Source organism: Micrasema longulum, unplaced genomic scaffold (genome assembly GCF_059751315.1).
Source record: "Micrasema longulum isolate JH-2025_06_02 unplaced genomic scaffold, ASM5975131v1 h1tg000097l, whole genome shotgun sequence".
Classification (NCBI taxonomy): Eukaryota; Metazoa; Arthropoda; class Insecta; order Trichoptera; family Brachycentridae; genus Micrasema; species Micrasema longulum.
This window is the reverse complement of record NW_028277303.1, coordinates 2,186,007-2,210,021: the sequence shown is the minus strand read 5'-3', so window position 1 is coordinate 2,210,021 and position 24,015 is coordinate 2,186,007. Positions and strand designations below refer to the sequence as shown.

Here is a 24,015-nt window from a genome sequence, read left to right as displayed (position 1 = left end):
TAAACAAATGTAAACTTGAGAATACTGTTCGATGTATAATTATTGTTGTTTGCTCCTCAGATTAATGATATTACTAACAAGGCGATGAAATGCCTCGGACACTTGCTTCGAACTGTTAAAGATTTTAATTCCGTTCACTCCCTTAAAACTTTGTTAGCTGCCTTAGTGAGGAGCTTAGATTATATACATATAGTGAGGAGTAACTTGGAATATAACTCAACAACATGGGCAGCTTTTTACAATGCCCATACAATGAAGCTAGAAAAAGTTTGAAATAAATTTCTCAGATTCATCAACTTTAAACTTATTTTTTAGAATTACTTTATTTTTTGCTTGACCTTTTAAACTTGTCATCCCTTTGATATAATCATTTTTTATAAAATGGCACACTGGACGTCCCTGATTTCACGAGACTGATAAGTATAAAAGGACCAAATTGACGCACAAGGTTGTCTACCTTTGTTGTGGCGTATGGTAGACATAATTATTTTGTAAATTCTCCAATCGTCAGACTACACCGGCTCGGAAACGATTATGGAAAAATAAGCATGTTTCGTTTTCCATCGTCAATTTTTAGCTTTAAAAATCTTACGGTGCGGCGATAAAATCAAAATAACTTAACACTATTCGAATCTTAGAGTATGAATGCTGTAAAAATCACTTTGGACTTTTTCTATTTTGCTTGCCTGCACTTAAATAAAACAAGTACCTACTGCAAACCTTTTTTTTTTTGTCTATAACTGGTATATTTTTTCAAACATATTTAATAAGATATATTTCTCAAACGTTTGGACGTGTTTAAGTAAGCTTTTAATGTGATTCCAATTCGCTTTATTATTTCTAGGCAATAAAATCTGGCACTCTAATCCGGATAATTGGAGATTAAATGTTCTTAAAAAAACAAAGCTAGGCCAAAATACATAGGTAACTTTGTATTCCCATCGAATCGATCTTTATTTCTCTAGAACAACCCGATGTTGAAGCTATTTAATACCTATTTAATATTATTTAATATTATTTAATAAGCTATTTCATACCTCCGTGGTTTGAAGGATCACTAAAGCTGCAAAAAAAAAACGGCAGCTCTTTTACATAGATGACATAAATATTAATAAAAAAAGGTACGACATAGGTAAGTAATTAAAAAATCGGAAGCCATGGGTAGTGGGATTATGCGGAGTGCTTAAAATATACTCATGCTCCATCCAGTCAGTCCTAGTTTCAATATCTAAATGGATATATATATGTATGTAGATACCTATATTTGTAAATTATAGTATATATGTACCTACGTATATATACAGCTAACATTAATTTTATGAACCTACTGGTGTTGGCACCGCCAAGTTAATATTAGCTGACTGATCTAAAAATAATATCGTAGGTTAATATTTCCTATGGTACAGTTTTTCACCCAAAATTTACGATCAGAGTGGGCAAAAAAATATTAAAGGGAAAAAAGATATATACACAGTATGCAGAGGACTCAAAAATGCGCATTCCGGGGAAACCTCTTCACAGTGAACTTTATCCACGTACCTTTACGTTTTTGTGTATTTTCATTTACTCAATATGTTTTATAAATAGTTACACACAAGCGGTACACATATGGACAAAAAATACATTTCGAAACTAAAAAATCATGTCGAAAACTCTTATCCGGGATTCTCGTTCAATTTCAAACCGATTATTATTGTTTTATTTAAATTGTTTATTGACTATTCTTGATGGAATTCCATTGTAATGATGTAATAACTTATATTTACATATAAGTTTTTAATTAAAAAATACTTGGTATCCTTCCACTTATTTATTTGACCAATTAGCGCTTTCACCCTCTAATGGACATCTTCAGACTGGGGTGATTATGACTTCAGTCCAGTCTGAAGATGCCCATTAGAGGGTGAAAGCGCTAATTGGTCAAATAAATAAGTGAAAATGTACTAAGTATTTTTTTATTAATAACTTATATGAAAATATAAGTTACTACATGATTGTAATTCTATTTTCGTCTGAACACGAGCATAATTTTCTGTTTTATTAATTATTTTTGAAGTGTTTTAATTATACTCGTTTATATAAGTTAGGTACTTAAAAAAGGCGTCGGCGTCGTTAAGGTAGATTTTCTAACAATTACTTTTTGTGACATTAATTTAAATCATTTATATAAATACGTGTATTTTTCCTCGTAGTGTAATGGTTAGCGCGTTTGGCTAAGTCGCAGAAATGTAGAAAGATTTAAAGACCTTGATTTTTTCCCTTAGAGTTATTTTTTAATTGTAAAACTCGTATGTTCACAAATATTTAAAAATGATATTTCGGTGTTTTCTGATTAAACTTTAAATAATCTACATGTGCGTAAACATTTTATTGCATTATTAATAAAGTGTTGTATTATTTTAATATATATATACAGTGCTCGATTTCAGGCGGAACGCGGCGGAACGGCGTTCCGGAACCTCTCTCTGTAAAAAAACTAAATTATTTGAAAACAGTTAAATTTAACTGATTTATTAAACTTATGTTATTATCTATTATCTATTACGGTAAATTAACTCGCAATTTATTAATAAAGCATATAATTGTAGCTCGAAGCTAACAGATAAACAGATAGACTCATCCGCCGCCGCGCACGTGCAGTATAGCTTCCTCCCCTCCAGGTTAGAGATAGACTCGTCCGTCTGGCGTCTACTCCCCACTTCGTTCATCACTAGATGCTCAGTTGCTCAGTCGTAGTCCCGTAGTCGGGAGTCCGTGTTGTCCTGTACTGTACTCTACTACGCGCTACCCACTTGCACACACGGTCTTCTTTTATTTATCTCTGTTACGTTACTGTTACGTGTTATTGTTGTGAAATAAGATGAACAAAAAGTTAACCGATTTTTTTTTACCCTCGGGTGATACTAAGAGACTTAAGCGAACCATTGATTGTGAAGACAACCTCACGCAACCATCTTCAACGACCTTACAACTGTCAACTAGCACTGAAAAGGTAACCAGTTCAGATTCTGACGAACATCACTCTAAAGAACAAGGACAAAAGGTTGAGTGTAACGACAATGCCTTGCCAGATTGTTGGACTAATTTTCAAAAAACTGAATTTTGCGAAAAATATCACTGGTTGTTAATTAAAAATGGAAAGTTAGGATGCAGTACTTGTAAAAAAGTAGGGATCTTATCTGTTAAGAAAAAAACAGGTATGAAAATTTCAAAAGAATGGGCAAATGTTGAAATAGACAGTTATGGTGACACTAAACAGAAAAAGCAAACGTCTTTAAGGAAAAAGATTTTTGACCACAAAGAGAGTGCTGGTCATAAAGCAGCTGCTGAAATCCTAACCGAAAGTAAAGACGGAAAACTGGAGAAAACTATTTTGAGACAGAACTCTCATGAAAAAGAAATAACGGGGAAAATTTTCCGAACGGCGTACAAGGTTGTTAAAGAAAATCAGTCTTTTAACAATTTTGAAACGGAAATTGATTTGCAAGAACTAAATGGGATTAACATGGGTCGCATTTTACACTCAGACAAAGCCTGTGCTAAAATTGCTTTGCATATCAGTAAGGAAATGAAGAAAACCTTTGTAGATGAAATCATTAAGAATGATACAAAACTTGGTTTGATAATTGATGAATCCACGTCCTTAAGTAATAAGTCAAGTTTAATAGTATACGTTCGGTGTTCTTTGCCTAAAACTGGTATGAGTGGCTCCACTAACGTCTTTTTGGATCTAATAGAACTAGATGGCGTTACTGCTACAGCTGTTTTTGACTCTTTGATGAACTGTCTTCGGTCTAATGGAATATCTGACGTATTTTTAAGTAATAATTTAACAAGCTTAACTTGTGATGGTGCTGCTACTATGATCGGTAAGCACAAAGGCGTTGCAACATTATTTCGTGAGAAATTTCCTTCTGTTATTGTTTGGCACTGTGCAAACCATAGACTTGAGCTGTCAGTGTCAGACGTTATTAAATCTGTTTCAGGAGTTAATAGGTTTAAATCTTTTATTGACAAACTCTATGTTGTCTATCATGCTTCACCAAAGAACAGCAGGGAACTTCGAAGCTGTGCAACTCTTTTGGATACAGAAATTTTAAAAATTGGAAGAGTCTTGAGCACCCGTTGGGTGGCATCTAGTTTTAGATCTGTGTCAGCTGTTTGGACGTCATATGAAGCATTAGTCCAACACTTTAAAGAAGCTTCAAATGACCCGTCTAGAGACAGCAAAGATAAAAGTACTTTTTCCGGACTTCTTAACAAAATCACAGAAACTAATTTCATTCTAGACCTGGGATTGATGGCAGATGCTTTGCAAGAACTTTCAGAACTAAGTGAAGCTTTACAACATCGGAATGCAGATTTGAACTATGCGAACAGAAAATTGCTAATCACAGTTGGTTTATTTGAAGAAAGAAAAACAGTTCCAGGGTCCTACTCAACAATGGCTCAAGAAGCAGTAAACAACTTGTCTTTTTTCGAGGTTCCTCTCCACACAAAAGAAGGGAGATCAGACAATCAGCCGTTGAACCCCAAAATATTTTACGAGGCCCTTAAAACTTCTATTGAAACGAGACTACTTGATGACAAAGATGTTGAGTTAGCTACAACTCTTGAAGTTATGGATACCAAAACCTAGCCGACGAAACTCCCAATAAGTTTTGGGGAAAATGAAATGAGGAAACTTGCTTCCAGGTTCAAACTTAACGAAAGACAGTTAATTACAGGTTTACGCGAATATATCTACTCCAGAGAGTTACCAGAAAGCCTCAATCCTGTAAAACAATCAATTGACTCGGTTGCCATTTCATCAAGTGAATGTGAAAGAGGATTCTCTCAGATGAACTTAATAATTACACCGCTGCGATCTTCACTCAACATAAGAACGGTTTCTGGCCTGATGTTTTTGAAAATTAATGGACCTCCTCTTAGACTGTTTGATCCAGAGAAGTATGTTAACTCTTGGCTGGTTTCTGGACACCACTCGGCGCTAGCTGTCAAGAGTAAGGAAAGATCAAGAGAAGGCAAATACGAAGAAAACATGATGAAGTTTTGGAGTATATTTTAAGAACAATTTTTGAAACAGTTATGTTGTATTGTTTTACTGCTTTTCATTATGTTTATTAACATGTTACATACATAAACATGTATGTTTATTAACTGAGAAGTAAAAACAGCCTAAAAATGCGTAATTTTAAACTGAAATTTTGAAAATTTTCCGAGGGCCCCCGGACCCCCCTTTAGCTGGGGGGGTATGGAATACCCCCCAGACCCCCCGGTGTGTCCGCCCTTAACAGAGTTCCGGTACCTCAATTTTTAGAAATCGAGCACTGTATATATATATATATATATACATAAATTACATTACAATTTCCTACTGGAGTTGAAACAGTTTTTACTCTCCTCTGAACATAAGTAGGCCAACGATATCTTTACCCTAATTTTGATCTAGTAGGTAGTAGATGTGGAACTGAAAATAGCTGTTAATCAAATAACTATAATAATATAAAGGCAACATAGTTTATTTTATCTTCTGCATACCTACCACTCGTACTCAATATAATATCTATACTTTTATGATTCACCTAGTTAGAACAGCGTATCTTGGTGGTTGGTTGTTAGATTAGTTAGATAATAGATGATCCCTCAATCTTTGCCGAGAATTGAGCCTGGAAAACAATTAGGATGGTAACTAATAGTCATTTAATTGATTTTAATTTGAGTATACTTGTTTATTTTGTGATGTTTTTTTGTTTATAACAATATACATAAGAGATAAATCAAAGTATTCAATAAAAGAAATAATTACAAAGCAATGAAATACTTATATATTAATAATAATAATAATAGTAAACAAAAAATCCCACAAAGACATGGCCTGTTCGTGGGTATACAAAAAATGTTTATGAATTGTTTGTTCCTCCAATAAATAGACAGGTATAATATTTTTATATAATATAAGAAAGAAAAAAGTTAAATATCTACAACATTTTTTATGTTTTGGGTTTTTCATTCTCATTGAAAAACTGGACATACCTACCAGCTTGGTTCTGTCAAACTAAGTAGTAAATGTGTTCAAACATTTCCTGCGGTGCTTGGTCAGAAAGAGTAAATGTCTATTCGCAAGTAGAAGCATGTATATTCCGTGAAGATAAATTTCCCATTTTGCTATTAGGCGGTTGCAATGAAGCTTGCTGGCGGCAGTTATCTTAAGCCGTGTGATGGAAGCAACAGTGAAGCTTCTTCGTCTGACGACGAGGAAGATGGATGCCTCTCTAGGACAAGGCGTGGCCTCTCCCATGGATCATTCGCACATGCACTTAAGTACGTCCATTATAATAATTTACATAATGTGTATAAATAAATATTGGAAATAAGGGGTGGAGAACTTTGTTGTGGAAATTCTGAGGTTTACGGCGTCTTTAAATTCTCCGCCCCTAAGATAAAATTGTCAGCAAGTACTTTTAAAATAAGATTTAGACATGGGCGCGAAATATAAGTATTACTACTAACCGGGATGAAAGCCATTGACTTTTATTTAGGTTTCGTAAAAAAAAATGTTTTATGTAAGACATTTGTTTTTTATTTAAATTAATTTACATTGAATAAAAAAGAGGCCTTTATCACAGTACCTAATTACCGAGTAGAGTATGAGCTTTTTATATTTAATATAAAGATTTTATCTACAGAAACATTAAAAACTTTTATCAAAGACTACGGCATGGCAACGAGCGTCGAGACTGTTAGTGTTCATTTCATTTCAACTAACTTATTTTATTTATTTATTGAATTCACATAAACGCCCGTAGGGCTTTTACAAGTATGGTACATAGATAACATATATAAATTAAGAAATAAAATTTAGCATTTGGTACATACAAATACATATTCTTGCATATAACTAGTAGGAATATAAAGATGATATGATGTACATAAATATTGTAAAGCATTTAAAGTAATCAACATACCCAGAAAAATAAAAAAAAATAAAAGTGTTGCTATAGGTACTAATACACAGTTGTAAGCGGGTAGAAAATAACATTTTAAACAAATGCACTTTGTCTTTATTCAGTAATTGGTAAAGGTTTACACCTAATCTTTATTTATTTATTTATAGATCCAGTCGTCTACAAAGTTCAGCAGTAAATTCTTTTGACCATTGGAATAATGGAAATCCTTCTTATCGAAATTTGATGCTTCTTTTTTCTCGAACGGGGTACCATTTAAAAATTACAACTGATGGAAAGGTTTTCGGAACTCAGGACGAATCTGATCCATTTGGTAAATTATTACAAAAATTTATTTTTATACTTTTATTGAATATACAATAAATAAACACGTTACAAGCGCGAAGTCGATGGCATTTTAATTCGTGGGTCTACCTTGCCTTTATTATTTATTCTCCAACAGACTTTCGGCGTGAACAGACGTTACGCTACGCACGGGGCCCTCTTAGGCCATGTTGGAGCTCTTGGGTACCTACAAAGAGTTTGGGGCTCTTTTAGAAAGCAAAAAAAGATAATTTTTGTTGTGACATTTTTTAGACCCCCATCAGACCGGACCGTAGCCCTGGCTACGCGTAAAATGTCCACTTATAATAAGGTCGTGTATGATGAGAAAACTTTTTGCATTTCAACTATGAAAAACAGAACAAATATTATATTCTTTTATTCTAACGGGCAACGGGCGACATGAGTGTAGCGAAAGAGTCATGAACGTGTGGGTGAAAATAGAAGGCCGCAAATAATGGAAAAAAAATACATAAAAAGCAAAAATATGCCGGCATATTTTTGCCTTTATTGAGTATTTTTTTAGCTGTAAATGGGATAGCTGCACAACCAATTATTCGTTCTTTTTAGAACAACGTAATAAATGAAATATTAACTATTTTAAGTTTACATAATATCACTATTAAAAAAGCATATAATCCTCAGAGTAATAATGCGTAACCTAACAATCCATGTGTTCGTTTTGATTTTTTGGAAAGTCTTATTGGTCATACTCGTATTGCGCGGGAACGATTTCGTATTTTCGAATGACCTAACTTCTGTTGATTTTGTTTTATAAATACAAGTCGTAAATACGACTGCGATTTTTTTTAATTTTTAAATTATGCTCTTTTTATTGATTCAATTGACTAGATATTCACTCCCTCTCACTTCTGTTCAATGTACTTCATAGTCCTAACGCTCCTATATACCTGTGTGAAAAATTTCAACGCTTATCAGTTCATGGTTTACCTCTTCGTTCTCATTCTCAAGGCACTCTCTTAATACCCATACACAATTCCTCTTTCTTCTCTAACTCATATAGTGTCCATGCGGCTCGACTGTGGAATCATCTCCCATCCACCATCAAAGATGTTACTACATTATCTCTGTTTAAATCACGTCTGAAGAAACATCTCCTTTCTCTTCCTTAATCTCTCCTCCTTTCCTTTTTCCTCTTTCCTCTTTCCCCTTTTTTCCTTTTTCCCATTGAGTAATAGTTTCGATTTAAGGTAATTTATAAACAAATACGTTTATTTCTATTTTTATATATATTTAAATTTTTAATCTTTTTTTTCTATTGAATATGTACTGTAACTTGAATTATAAAAATTAAACTTTTATTTTATTGGTTGGTTGGAAGAAATTGCCATTTGGCAATAAGCCCGCCAATGTACAAATAATCATTATGTACAAAAAGTTAAATAAATAAATAAATAGATATATGTAACAATTACATTTTTTTACAAAAAATATTTTAGTTTTAATATCCCGATGTTAATAATGGTGGATATACTTACTTTACACTTTATCTTTAAATCTCTTTAACTCTTCACTGCATGACTTGTTTTTTGGCTGAAAAATTTTTCGCCGATAAAAATAGTATTTTTAATAATGAGAAAAATTGTTATTAAAATATTTTTGCATGGGTTTTATTTATTTTCAGAAAAAATGTTACTAAATCATGTATGATGCTTCATGCATTCGAGGCATATTTTTTTAGGGATGTGAAAATATTATAATTCCAATGAAATTCAATAAAGCAGTTTTTGCAACCAAGCATTTACAATCGTCATATCAATAAGGTGGTAGAGTACCCTCATATACCATATCTTGCTTCTGTCGAGTAGATCTACCCCTCCCATGTGTCTGTTATGGTAAAGGGGCAGTTAACCGTTTTTTTTCTCTTTTTTTGTCATAACGTGCAAAATTTATTTTCTTCCATCAAATGTTTTTTAGTTTAGTTCCTTTGTATTTGACTTACTGCAAAACGGTAGATGATCAATATTTTGAATATCAGTATGGTTCCTCATCGCGCCGCTCTGATCATCTTCAGGGACACAGTAAGTTTCGTCTTCTATGCTCTCGTTATTGGAATAATCCATGTCATCATCACTATTTATCATATTCAATTACGAATCAAATATCTATCACGATTTCATTCAATTCTTTTTCAGACAAACCGTTTTGTGCCATCTGAAACAACAAAGGGTACGCAAAAGTCTAGTTCGGAAAACCATAAAAATATGGTCACAATGCATGAAGCATCATATCTGATGTACCGCGAAACCGTCCAATTTTGCCCTGGATAGATTGTTTGCCCAAAAAGTCTAATCTATGATCAACAAAATATATTTACATTTGATTTCGGTAAATTTGGTACATTAAGAACGAAAGTAGATTTATGTCACCAACTTTCCTCAGAAGCTTTAGTCACTAACTTTACTCAGTGGCTTGTCAGAACCTGTCAAAGTGCGCGTGTAATTTGTTGCGGGCTAAGTGTTTTTTAATATACTGCTCGATAACAAAGATAAAGGTAAGTTTTTCTTGTTGCATAATATAAACAACGGTTTTTTAATCATTTCTTGTTTAAATTATGTGTTGTCAGTAGCCTAAATCAAGAATTAAGACGATGGGCAAATTAAAAGGCATAAGTTGAGCCTCTGGGTTGTCAATTTTGCCCAAACGAAGAAATGTGTTAGGGTTGTCACTTTCTTATTTTAATAATTAGTTTAAATTAAATTAAAACTATTATGAAGGTATTTTAGATTTCCAAAAATATTATCATTATTGTGGATAATTTAATTTAATTCTTCTTTGCCTTTCTTAATTCGTTTGATAATGTGTTTTTAAATTCCTTTTTAATAAATTCTGAAACATTTCTCATTTTTTGTATGGTATACAATTTGTTTCTATATTAGATCATTTTCATTATATTTGGAGTTAACCAGCCTCAATTATTATCCACCCTCAAACGATATTTTTTCACTTTCGTAGCTATGGACTTAGATTCCGAAATAATTTATATAAATTTTGAAAATTGATGTCGTCTAGTTTTAACCTTCTTAGCTGTTCGTTAACTATATTCCTGAAACAGTTATTATTTCTCACAACATAGGTATAAGTATTTGCCATTTCGATAAATGTGTGTACCTACCTGATATTAAAAAATGTCATTTAGGTAATTAAGACTAACATTATTGGCATGTGTACTTAAATAAATCATTTTTTGGAATAAACAAGATTTATTAATTTTTCTTAAGTTAAAACCAGATTTTGACAACCCTAACGCCTATAAATCGCTTATAAGAAAAAAATTGTAATAAAGTTTGGCGGGTAAATTTGCCCAATTGTTTTTAGACGAATATTTTATTAGTTAGCTATTGAAAATATGCTCAAACGACAATTTTGGCCTTGAATTAATAAATCAATAAAGTAGTTCTTAGACAAGAATGTCATATGAGCTACAGTTCAACAAATAATGGTTGCGGGCAAACATGGAGGAACATGCAGGTAATTTTGCCCGCCATCAAAATTTTAAATTGCTAGAAACCGCATTTGAATATGGCTGAATTTACAATCGTAACCCAATTCAATGATTACCAGTCATTCTTCGTAATCAAAAAGTAAAGCACGACAAATTTTTTTTGAGAAAATCAACATAATTGCAAAAAAGCGGGCAAAATTGGACGGTTTTGCTGTAGTTATTATTCATGATTTTGGGAATGAATGGAAATGCATTTTATTATTTTGATTAGTGTATATCACAAAAACATACCTTAAGCTTCACGAAAATAATTCATTATAATCCAAGATTAGTCAAACAAGACTATACTGGTTTTAAAAATAATATCCGATAAAACACACACAAGAGAAAATTTCCAACTGTCAAAAAGAATGGTAGTTTTTAAATTGGTTAGAGCCTTAGTTAGAGCCATCTTCCGGAATCCTTTGACCCTATTCAAATAGAAATAATAATTGGGGTGCTAATTGTGTATTTAAAATAAATTTACAGATGTCGTTGAGGAATATAATCAGAAATTGCTCACTAATGCATATATGCTGTCGTATGTAGTGAAGGGTTAAGAGCGGCAGAAACATTTTCATTGCAGTCACACACTATCCACCTAATTGATGAAATATGACTAAAATATATTTACCAACTAAACATTTCAATATAAAATATACATGTATACATACCTAACCTAATTACCAATTTTCAAAGATCTATAAATTTAAACACCCTCAGCGCTCTGGTAAACCTTTTTATTGTTATTTTCAGCAATTATGGAAATCAACTCGGCAGGATTACCAGGACATGTTACTATAAAAGGAAAAGAAAGTAAACTGTACATTGCAATGAATAAAAAAGGACGACTGTACGGAGAGGTTGGTCTTGTTGCTTTTTAATATAAAATAAACAAAGTACTTTGTATTCTTAACTTGGTTTCTTATTTATGATACTCGTGTGTGGAATAAAATTACAAAGTGTTTAATTTATAAATGCCAAAATAACGAATTGTTGCTTTTTCTCTACTTGCTTACTTACTCAGCCTTCTTACTTGAGTCCAGTGTTGAACAAATGCCTCCCATTTGGACCTCCACAATTCCCTGTCAGCTGCAATTCCCTTTGCACTTTGGACATGCAATTCTTCTGATCTCGTAGGACCATCTGATATGGGGCATCCCTGCTTCTGCGTCCTATTCTTGGCTCACTTTTTTGTCCGTCTACCGTCTGACATCCGGGAAACATAACCCGCCCAATTTCACTTCAGTTCCGCAATTCATTTTCCCACATCTTTAATTTTCATACTTTCCCTGATCCATTGATTCGTTTTGCGATCGCCGAGTGAGATGTTTAATATTCTTCTTTTCATTGCTCTGCATGTCATCTCAGCTTATGTAGAATTCTTTTATTAATGGGTGATGTTTCAAACCCATAAGTGAGCACAGGGAGCATGCATGTGCCGAACACTTTTTTTTTTCGAGTGTATTGGGATGCTTCTAGATTTCAGAATATAAGATAATTTGCTGAGTGCGGCCCATCCTAATTTTCTTCTTTCTAATTCAGTTTCCAAAAGTTTTTTTCCTTAACAATCTTTAAAATGTACAGAATGCAATTTTATATTAACCGTGTCTAAAACCTATTGTCTTAGAATTAGAAAATATACATTTTATAATTTACTGTGTTTTCTTATAATTTATAATTATGTATCTACCACACATTATTTTTACTAATTAAAATGCAAGTGCGTAATATGTTATTTCGTTATTCCTTTCTTTCATAAAATATTTTCACGCTTTTCTTTTCAATCAGAAAACAGGAAATTCAGGTCATTGTTATGTGATTCTAATATAATATTATATTGGTGATATTCAGATGTTATTATTTGAATGAGCTATACAAATTGCTTGGCGAGACATTAAATATCTACATATTGAATGGTTAAATTTTCTGCGTCACATAATTGTTTATTATTTAAATATCTTGAAACCCTTAGAAATTACTAACAAATTAATTTACCATCACTGCCAGTTATTTGCATTTTCTTAACACATTTATGTTAGAATGTAAAATATTGAATGGTTAAATTTTCTGTGTCACATAATTGTTTATTATTTAAATATCTTGAAACCCTTAGAAATTACTAACAAATTAATTTATCATCACTGCCAGTTATTTGCATTTTCTTAACACATTTATGTTAGAATGTAAAATATTATATGTAAAATTATATTAAATATAAAAATACGCCGAATTAAATCAATGATACATACCTACCCATTTAACGCTTTTGGTACAGGTTGACAAAAATCGTCAGGAAACAATTTGGCTTGAAGAACTTATAGGATCTTACAATACTTACATGTCGAGAAGTTATGCTCACCTGGGCTGGTTTTTGGCTATAAAGAAGTCTGGTAAGCCAAAAAGAGGATTGAAAACTGGCTGGGGTCAAAAAGCAACACAGTTTCTACCAAGACGTTTTTAGTCCAAGGTGAAGATAACACAAATTCAACTCGTGTTGTCATCTGGACAATAATTATGCATATAAGAAAGTATTTAGAACAGAATCAATTTCTGGCCAAGATATTTATTTTATCTTTCATGTAATTATCAATCAATCAATCGTACTGGAATTTTTATAAGAAAATTAAAATATTTGACAATTTAGTAAGAAAATTTGTCAGGAGTTTGATTATACAAAACTTTATAAACATACGTACTGTATTCCAATTTTCTTATAAATGAATTGAGTTGATCACTGTTTGTTCGATAATAAACATTGATAATGAATAATCATATGACTGGTGAATAATCACATCCACCTGATACGACTGTATGAAGTGTAATAATTACCTGTTTGCAAATTGTGAAAAAACATTGGCACGTCATTCTACCAAAACTACACAACATACCTGTATTTATAAAAATATACCATAAACTTTATTTATTTGATTGCATTTTCCAAGCAGTATTATTTAGAATTAAATTATATATACTTAACGTATTCCTCTGTAAAATGCATTAAGTGTATTAAAATATAAATTAATTTAGTATAAGTAATTTATAAAAAACTAAAAACAAGTATTTTTTGATATCCCTTTCTAACATAAGTTTATATCTACTAACAAAATTAGCGATTTGCATTACTTTATGTATCATGTATGCGTATCATACTAAACAACATTATAAAGGGTTTAAGTGATTCTCTATTTCGCTTCCTCATATAAAAAAAAATTCAAACTTCTCCGTTGCAAATTTGGACATGTGCTTGTTTTTTTTTGATTGGTAGAACATAAAAACAAGAGCCAATTTTAAAAATTAAAAAGAAAGGGGTTTATACCACGGTTATTTTTCCAATGTTGGGAATCTAGTTCATTTAAATTTTATTTGAATTTTTAGAAATTTATTTGATAAGCTTAAAGAGATAAAAGTGGGAAAAAATAAGCAGTTTAATAATTAACAATTTATTTGGTATATTATTTAACAAACAAATAACATTTAAAATAGTTTAATAAAACGCAAACATACATTTTTTTGTTAAACTTTCGGCTCGAATCAATTCAAACTAAAAATAATACAAACACTATTTTGAGTATGTCCAGATGTTGGTAGACTGGCTGGATTTCACCCCCTAGTTATTAAAATCTTAGTTTCTTGCAATAGAGCGGGAAAAAGTTTTCCGGGAAGGAAATATGGAAGTTTAGACATTTACCAGGCTGGTTTAAGTGGCCACTGTATATACTGTGTAACATTCACCATTTTGCAATTTAACAGAGAGGAAATGTGGATGTTTAAATATAGCCGAATGGTAAACGTTAAAGTGTGTAAAGTGGCCACTTTAATCAGCCAATGACAGGTCATAAGCCCTGTAAATGCCTAGAATTCCATATTCCATTTCCATAATTATTTTTCCTTCTCTGTTGCAATAAATTTAGATAAAAATAATAACTCGTACATACATAAATATATAAATATGAAGCTTCTAAATGAATGTAAGCTTATAAAATTTATGCAATGAAAAATTTATGGAATGTAATTTTTGAGTTCATTTTATGTGAAAATTGAATTGTGTTAAAATAATAGTAGGTATAATTATTTGACCCTTTGTTACGGCCTCTAACAAATACTAAATAAATGTTAAAAACTAAAATGTGGTAACTGTAACAGATTTATATAAGAGTTCAAAAGAAAAGAGTGAAAGTTAATTGGAATGTCACATTATATGTATGTATAAAATATAATGTGAATATGTATATGCAAATATATGTATGTTTATGAATGCATTACAAGTGTCCCGGACTCAACGTGGATTTTCTAGCGAGTCGGGGCAAGTTCACAGTCATGGGTCATTTCTGATTGTGTCGCTATGAACTGTGTCTCTGTCCCTAATAAATGTATGTATTATCATTAGGATTTTTTTAATGGGTACTTCTACTACTAATATTTCACTTGGATCTTTTTATCACCAAGATGACTAGGTACATGTGTAGCCAAAATTCAGAGTTTAATAATTTATGTTTCACACAGTAGAATTACTGTTGAAAATGTTTAAAAAATTACTACATTTAACTATATTAATCAAACATGAAATAAAAATTATAATATATGAAAATATAATTGTCAAAAAATGTTTTTTACTTTGAAATAAATCTATTGAATACCAAATAAATATTTGTACAAGTTTATGAATGACAAGGATATGTTAAATCAACAGAATTGATGTAAAGATAAATTTGATGGTCAAAATCAAATAAAAATGGCAAAAATTAAAGAACAAGTCACTTGTCGTTGTGTAAATAGATTTACACAATTTTTTTATCAAAATCAAATTAAAAATCACATAATTTGTAAGCACCCTTATATTACAAAAATGGTGCAATATAAGTAACCCATACTCAACATAATAATAATACAGGCGTGAATAGAATTTTTAGCAGTGGAATTTTTACGTAATAATGGAATTAATGTTTCTAAAGTTGATTCCATTTCATATTAATCTTATGTTTGAACATCAATACAATATATAGCGCCCACACTGCAGATCATGTAAGAAAATTAGGGAAACTACAAATATGGGTGACATCATCAACCGTGAGCCATTATTATAGTAAAATTATGCAGAGGAAATTCACAATATTATTCGAAAATGCATCATATTTTGTTGATTTTAACAACCTTGTCAAAATGCATTACACAAAATGATATATATGTACATGTTTTTAAAAAAACATGAAAAAATATTATTTGAGAAATATTATGCTCATAAAACCAAACATTTGTAGATATGCATTTTTTTACCAAAAACTAGTGTACATTGTTAAAAATATGAATATAAAAATGGTAAATATAATGATATGTATGTTTTATTTTTTAATCTGCTGCTAATTATTAATTTTGAACTACTGCTGCATGTGTAATATAATTTAAAGGTTTAATTTTTTATTTTATTTAAGTAAAATGAAATGTTTTTTGTATAATTAATTAAATATTATAACTTTTTTAAAAGGCAATTATACAAAATAATAATTATTCATCTACATAACGTATGTACAAAATATCTGTGGAACATGTTATGTTAACCTAGGTCCTAGAATAACACGAAGAAAAAAAAACAACATTATAAGCTATCTCTGGTTTAAAACATTGAGTAACGTTTAAGTAGGATTTTCAATCCAATTTGGAAGCCCTCGATTAGAACTAAACCATCACATTTTAAAAAATAGAAATAAACATCGAAAATGGTAAAAAAAATAAGTACAATTTTGTATTTACATACTAATTTACACCAAATATTACTTTTTATTCAATTGCGTTCAACATTTTTAAATGTTACAGTTGGTATTACTTAACTTTCAAATAAATAATTACATATTTAAACTCATTGATGTATTTTTTTTGTTTTCAATAAATACATTATGTAATACACTTGTATGGATTTTTTAGTCGTATAATTTTTAATGTTCAAACAACACATATTCATTTATTATTTTCATATTTTTAAAATAACCGATCTGAAAACTTACTGATGCAAATGCAATTACTAAAACAAGAGTGTTTTAGTGTGTAAAGATTTACATAAAAATAAAGTACATTTATCCACTATTAAGTAGTTGAGTTCTAAATTTGACCCGATTTGAGGTAAAGGGTTATTTTTGCCATTTTATTAATTTTCAATTTTGGTTTCAGATATAATTAATAGAATACATTCTGTCAAATAAATACCGGGACTGGGTAATTTAAAAGGCCCGTGTAAATGATTTTTCAGTTTTTTTTTTTCGCTAAGTTGGGACAACTGTACTGACTATACTGTATATTGACGCTAAGTTTGGGCGCGATCTGTCATTTAGTTTGTTGTCAGCAGTCAAAAATATTGGTTGTACTCAAGTGGAGTTTACTATGGAGAAGAAAAAAATTGTGTTACAAATGAAATTTCAGGTTCAAACGTGTTGGAAATGTTGCAGAAAGCCTACGGCGACTCTACTATATCGCGAATAAGAGCATTTGAGTGATACAGAACGTACAAAGAGAATTGTGAAGTGGTTGAAGACTCGCCTCGTCCTGAACATCCTTCAACGTCGAATACTGAAGAAAACATCGACCAAGTGAAGAAATTAGTGCTTTAAAATCTTATTATAGCTTGAAAGATCTAGCACGTAAACTAAACATCTCTTACAAATCAGTTCGAATGATTTTGGTTGATGTTTTGGGTATGAGACGCATCGCAGCATGGCTTGTTCCAATTTTTTCAAATACAGCAACGAACTAAATTGGCTAAGGACGTGCTGGAACAATTCAGAATGGACCCCACATTCATAGAGCGCATCATAATTGGTGACAAGACATGGGTTTATGAGTACGACATGCAAACTAGCCAACAGGCATCGGAATAGTGCTTGTCCAATGAGCCGAAACCAAAAAACCACATCAAAGTTGCTCGATAATCAAGGTCACGCTCACTGTTTTCTTCGATATTCGTGGTATTGTTCACTCGGAATTTCTTCCTGACGGCCAAACAGTGAATAAACAAAATTATTTGAGCGTTATGAAACGCTGAGAGAGAACATCCACAGAAAAGGGCCAGATTTGTGAAAGAACAACTCTTAGATTTTGCACCACGATAATGCACGGTCTCTACAAAGCCATCATTGTGAATTAATTTTTGAACAAAAACTCAACAAATGTTATTGAACAACCTCGTATTCTACTGACTTGGCTCCCTGTGACTTTTTTCTGTTCCCCAAACTTAAATTATTGCTTCGTGGAACTCGTATTGACTCGATTGAAGACATAAATCAAAATTCGCAGAGGGAACTCAGGGCGATTCCAGAGTGTGCTTACAAAAAGTGCATGGATGACTGGATTTTTTATTGGAAAAAATGTATCGCTTCAGAAGGAGCCTATTTTGAGGGAGATTCAATTTGGAAGAATAATTGATTTGTTTTTTTTTACTGAGTTCCGGTATTTATTTGATGGAGTGTTAATCAATAAATGCACTAAAAAGATGTATGTAAATACTTAGTTTATATGAGTCGTCCAATAATAACTATCTAACCATCACACTTTCAGTGGGCAGAAGAGATAAAATACCATACTACACTATCTTTGCATACAGATTTCAATACATGTCGATTATTCTAACATTTAACAAGTCCGGTTTCAAGAAGTTGTTATTGGTTATTTATTTAAGTTTCTTCATACATCTATTTCTTCATCTTCATCTATTATTATATCTCTCGTTTCTGCGCCCATTTACATTCTCTCTATAAGCCATCATCATCATCATTCCCTTTCCACACACCTGGTGGTGCATAGGGCACTGCATTGGTACACCAATCACAGCGTAACTTGATCATTTTTGTTACATGAAGGTAAGATGATCAGTCTTACGCTTCAGGTACCAGTCGGGAATCAAACCCTAGACTCTTGGATGGTAGGCAAACGCGCTGACTATTACACCACGGGGTCGACATTTATAAATATTTTGACGAATTCTTTCGTCTTGCATTCCCTTCACATGCCTGAACAATCAAAACACGCCTTTTACAATTATTATTGATACTTCAGAAAATTGTATTATACTTATGGCAAATATGTTTATAATTCTCAAACGCCTTATGAAAATTCACAAAGTAATAATGTGTTTTCAATGCCAGCATATTTAAAAATATATATTATTTGTATTTATATAAGATAAAGAATCAAAAACAATTTTATGATAACACTAAATCTCCCTTTTGTAATTTACATTAATAATGTGTAGTATTACATAAACAATATGTACCATGATATAACCCTAACCCTAAACACCTAACTTTTAATTTAAATTTGTGGCATCTGAATTATAATAATTTAATCTTTAATACATCAACAACAAACTACTGATAAATGCGTCAATTTAAATAGGGCACACAAAAAGTTTCTTCAATTGAATGTTGGTGTTGATGTAAGTATTTTTAATTAATAAATATAATCCTAAAAACCATCCGTTTTACCATTCCTAAATAAAACACCATAATATTATGTGCGACATATTCAATGAAAGAACTTATTCAACAAAACAAACTATTTCATAATATTGTCATTGTGCCGTCAATATCTGTTAAGTAATATAGTAAAAATTTGTTAAGGAGATTAATAAAACAATGTGCCTTTTGATGGTGGATTTTTTCGGCATATTTTTTTATTGGTAACAAAAATGAAAAATACTTAACTTTATTTTGAAAAAAATATTTAAATATCTTAATGATAATTTAAAAATAGTTTTAAAAAAGAAAAATCACTTAACAGATATCGCCGGCACAATGACAATATATAAAATATATTTTATTTTTAAAAATTTTGCCTGAGTTGTCCTTTATTGTGCTATACAAAAGCCGTCAAGTATTTGGGCCATATTTTTAAACATAATTTTGATTTAAAAGACAATAAAATCAGTAAGTAAAATCTATAAATCTTGGACGAATGGTTTTAATTCCATCTGGAAAAAAACAATGTTACAAAAACACTTAAAAACAATGTAATCAACAATATCTTTATTAATATTGAAAGCATTAAATTTGTGGTCAAAGACTTTACTAAATATTGTTAAATATTTTTATTCTTTCATTAAAAGATTCCTCCGTTTTCTCCATTCTATTTCATTCCACTTTAATTGCAAGTAAAATGCAATTTTTCAAATTAGCAAGAAAATTACAGAGATGGAGAAAAATTTAAAAGAAATATGGAATTCTAGACATTTACAGGGCTTATGGCCTATCATTGGCTGGTTAAAGTGGCTACTTTACACAGTATGTAACATTCACCATTCTGTCTATGTTTACCAATCCATATTTATTCAATTTTGTATTTGTTAAAAATGACAAGTTATTGCGCTTTTATGCTTATTTTTATTGCTAACTAGAGGATTTTTTGGCTGAAATAAAAATGTCATTACATTATGGGCAAATTTGGTCAGCATTTGCTAATTGAGGGGTTTCGGTTATGTGGGTAGTGTCGCGGACTCCAAATTAGGAGGTCAAAAGTTCGAATCCCGCTCTACGACAACTTGTTTCCCATTTTTATTTATGATTTTTAAAAAATGGTTTCAATACTGAAATATTAAGGTTAATAATCATAATAACACAAATGTATAATAAATACTAAATAAATTTTTTTAAGTGTTAAGTACTCTAACAACGATTTTTGACCCAAACTACTATGTTTATCTTTGTGTTGCACAGTCTGACTTGTTTTCTATTAATTTTCACTACATTTTACCAACAAATTTCCAACACCCCCAAGAGAAACTCAAACCAAAAACCCCACTCCCCTGATATTAGTGAAAAATATTCAAAGAAATTGCGAAGCGTGAAAAAAAAAGTTTACTTTTATGTTGTTGACAGTCTAATAAAGCAAGATTTGCATTTTTTTATTCCCTACTGAAATTCATAATCACCATTTACTTCTAAACATCAAATAAATTAAATTAAATAGTTTAAAAAGTAATAAATAGGTGCAAGAATAAAGCTAGGGTTTCCTAGGACAGCGGCGCCCGTATCTTAACGGCCGTAGTGAACGGTGATGTGGTGGACAGCCGTCGTAACGGTGACGAGAGAGTGGTTTTCTAGGAAAACGATGTTGATAACACCGTTAAAAAATAAAACCACTCTCTAGTCACCACTTCGTCGGCTGTCCACCGCATCACCGTTTACTACGGCCGTTAAGATACGGGCACCGCTGTCCTAGGAAACCCTAGCTTAAGCGATAATGAGTATTAAACTAAGCAAATATAATACATACCTCATGTAATAAAACAATCCAATACTATATTTCTAATGTGTAAAGTTTAAATAAACCCATACCATTACAACTTTTTAAAAAGTAGATAAATAATAATAAAGATAGAGTCAATAGTCGATAGTCCAGTCAATATATTTGGTGCAGATAATTTACTAAAGTTCAATGTGCTTTATTACCAGGTGCCATCTATAAAAAAAAGAATTAAAGTAAAGAGTGCAGTTACACAAATAAATGATATATTTATAATAAATATTTGAAGCACCTTTTTTCCTTTATTGAATAACATTTTATGTAAGTAAACTTTGTTTTAGATCTCTTATACGAAGTACGCCAATCGTTTCAGGACACATTTTATTTATTAATGTGATAATAAATTATTCAATTCCTCAATTATACGTATAACTATCATTAATTCAGCTGCATAATTTTAGACAGTATAAATAGTTAATAGCGAGCACTGGAGACTGACGCATTTAGGGAGAATCACAGTGATATTGTACTAAAAATAAAATTACCCTCCCACTGCTCCCCCGCCAAGCTGAAAGTTTATGTTTTCTCATTCTGTTTGTTGTTTGCGTTTGGAAGTCTGTATTATTAATTACAAAGCGGAAATTTTTGAAAAGTTACAGTAGAAAATTAGTATTATCCTGCTGTGAAGAAAAAATAGCTTTAAAAAGGTTTCAAATAGCCGTTAGATGAAAAAGCGAGTTGCCACGATGGCAGGTACATTTTTAATGTGTTTTAGCGATGCCATATACAAAAACATTCTCAACTATAAGGGAAAAAATCGTTTATATATTTTATGCAATATTTCATCAAATATCTTTTTTTCACTGTGAAATTACAGTTTTACACATTTAAAAATTAAATATTTTAAAATAATAATTTAAAGAAATATTTTTTGTTGTTTTATTTGTGTGAGTAAACACTTGAATCGTTAATATGTCCACTTTGTTGTATATTTTCCCAAAAAAAAACTTAATGAAATAAAATACTTAAAATGCAAACAAATAATAAATTAAATCCTTCACCAAAAATTTGGAATGCCACCAAATAGGCAAACTCCAAACATTATCATTTTTGTTTAAGATATCCATACAATATGTTCTTAAAGCATTTAATCAGTTTTTTTCAGAATGCAAAAAAATATACTCTACAGGAAGCAATATAAGAAGCCAAACGTAAATCTTACCCAACTTCAATACCATTGGAAGATGAAGAGAAAGAAATAAAAAAAACAATACACTTACCATAATACTTGCATCGGCAATTTTTTTATCATTAGATTTTCGGATCCAGCCACACAATATCGGTGTAAATAAATCAGGATTTGGTAATGAAGATTCCAAGTATGCGTCAGCTGAAATGGCATTGTTGGGTTTTGTGCTATTCTCTCCCCTACTTTTAGGTTTTTCCCAACTATTACCAAACATCTTGGGAGATATTTTGAAGAGTATGCACGACATGATATAACCAATTGTCATTGTTATCAAAAAGCCAAGAACTCCTGACCACATATAAGATAGGCGATAGAGATAAAAATAATGTCTGGAAAAAAACAGTAAAAAAATATATGCATGTGGACAATTTTTTGGCTTGGGAGTAGCAACTAATCAAGGATTCATTTTAGAATAAAGTCAATTGTATTGAGGACAGAACTTTTAAAATATACTATTATCATTGAGCAATAGGAAATTTTGAAACATTTGTAGGTAAATATCATATGAATAAATGATTTTAAACTGGCTTTAAGTTATAGATACATAGTTATTCTGCACATTGCATTTACGAATTATAAACTTAATTTATTATTGAATTATTTTCTATTAATTACACAGTACCAGTAGTGCACCCAGTGGGCAGGCGGCCCTGGCCCCATGAAAAAACAAAGATAAAATAACAAAACAATAAAGGTTTATCCAAGGAGGAAGATGCGTGCATTGGTTGTATTATTTTAATTTCCAATGTTATTGATTCAATTGAGCAAAGGAGTTATTGTTGTAATTAATAAGCAAATTCTCTTTTGTAAATATTACGAACTGCAATTCACGGTGTTAAAATTACAATATCATATTTATTTATTTTTTACAAATTCAGCAGTGTTAAACGCAGAACTCAAATGAAGGTATAAAACATTTTAACAGTCTTTTGTGATAATTTTACGCAAAAGAATCTTCGATGGTGTTTAAAAATGTGACAGAATGACATCCTAACATACTGAATGATATAACCTATCAGATTACCACCATAGTCATTGAAAAGCTAGGTAAAACTTGGGACACCAATAGATACATATTATTTGCAACCACACAATGAATTTTCATCCTTCAAGCCCCAAAATGGAAATAGTATTTACCACTGACGTATAATAGGGTGTACGATAAAAAACTTTTTTTGGAAACTCAAAACTTCAAGTTGATACAAATTTGTCACCAGTCAGACATTAATAAAAAAAAATTTTAATCAAATTAAAAAATATTGAGGTCTCCCGGAATGAGCCTAAAGTTCGATTCTTTTTGTCAAAAGCGCAGATTTAATATAAATACAGGACATTTTCAATAGTAGTTCAGGTTTTAAGATAATCTTTGAAATGAGGAACTTCAGCCCTACGGGAAATTGGATACAATAAATGTTTTCTTGCGCGTAGTAAAAATTGTACCGCAAAGTTTCCTGAAAATGTTAAAAAAAAAACATTATGATAAAAACAAACTACTTTGAACGACGTCACTGGTTCATATGAATCAACAAATGATGAGAGTTTTATGGAAGATTTCCAGTTTGCTTGCCGTGGATGGACCAATGGGCAGAACTAATTGAGAATAAGCGGAAGAGAACCTATGATGTCATTGCGGAGTTATTTCAGAAATACAAAACTTTAAAAAATCGTAGCACTGATAAAACGTAATATAAATTTTTTTTTTAAAGTTTTTTGGCTTATTTTAATAGTCTTTCAACAAATAAAAA

General features: G+C 31.1%; 2 protein-coding genes and 1 long non-coding RNA gene across 6 annotated transcripts in view; 1 reads left to right on the top strand and 2 right to left on the bottom strand.

Moving 5' to 3' along the window:
* Positions 1 to 2,396: 2,396 nt before the first annotated feature.
* On the bottom strand, positions 2,397 to 11,154 carry LOC148284703 (uncharacterized). Of its 2 annotated transcripts, none has more exons than XR_015824195.1 (4): positions 11,047 to 11,154; positions 9,253 to 9,464; positions 8,789 to 8,843; positions 2,397 to 5,669 (listed from the first exon to the last, which is right to left on the bottom strand). It is a non-coding gene; the product is annotated as an uncharacterized LOC148284703 (long non-coding RNA). The 2 variants fall into 2 exon arrangements; XR_015824196.1 differs by lacking the exon at positions 2,397 to 5,669 and adding an exon at positions 7,299 to 7,479.
* Positions 5,784 to 18,126, top strand: LOC148284702 (fibroblast growth factor 1-like). Its single transcript, XM_088236568.1, has 4 exons — positions 5,784 to 6,324; positions 7,118 to 7,281; positions 11,551 to 11,657; positions 13,073 to 18,126. Exons 1-4 carry the CDS (start codon positions 6,185 to 6,187, stop codon positions 13,256 to 13,258), a joined length of 597 nt encoding a protein of 198 aa, XP_088092694.1. The 5' UTR covers positions 5,784 to 6,184; the 3' UTR covers positions 13,259 to 18,126.
* Positions 14,220 to 24,015, bottom strand: part of LOC148284701 (putative sodium-dependent multivitamin transporter) — a 35,075-nt gene continuing 25,279 nt past the window's right edge. Inside the window, exons 11-13 of one of the 3 annotated variants that reach the window (XR_015824189.1) lie at positions 22,302 to 22,599; positions 21,052 to 21,237; positions 14,220 to 19,750 (exon numbers count right to left, since the gene is read on the bottom strand). Coding sequence is in view for 2 of the 3 variants with exons in the window: in XM_088236545.1 (XP_088092671.1) it covers positions 19,718 to 19,750; positions 22,302 to 22,599 (331 nt within the window). In the remaining variant the exon portion in view is untranslated. Of the gene's footprint in view, positions 21,238 to 22,301; positions 22,600 to 24,015 lie in introns of all 3 variants that reach the window. The other 2 variants (XM_088236553.1, XM_088236545.1) reach the window with 2 other exon arrangements.

Bases quoted from the DNA above. Each gene is read 5' to 3' on its own strand.
- LOC148284702 (XM_088236568.1), top strand. From the start codon at position 6,185: ATGAAGCTTGCTGGCGGCAGTTATCTTAAGCCGTGTGATGGAAGCAAC. The intron at 7,282-11,550 runs GTAAATTATTAC...TGTTATTTTCAG, and splicing joins GGACGAATCTGATCCATTTG to CAATTATGGAAATCAACTCG. The intron at 11,658-13,072 runs GTTGGTCTTGTT...CTTTTGGTACAG, and splicing joins AAGGACGACTGTACGGAGAG to GTTGACAAAAATCGTCAGGA.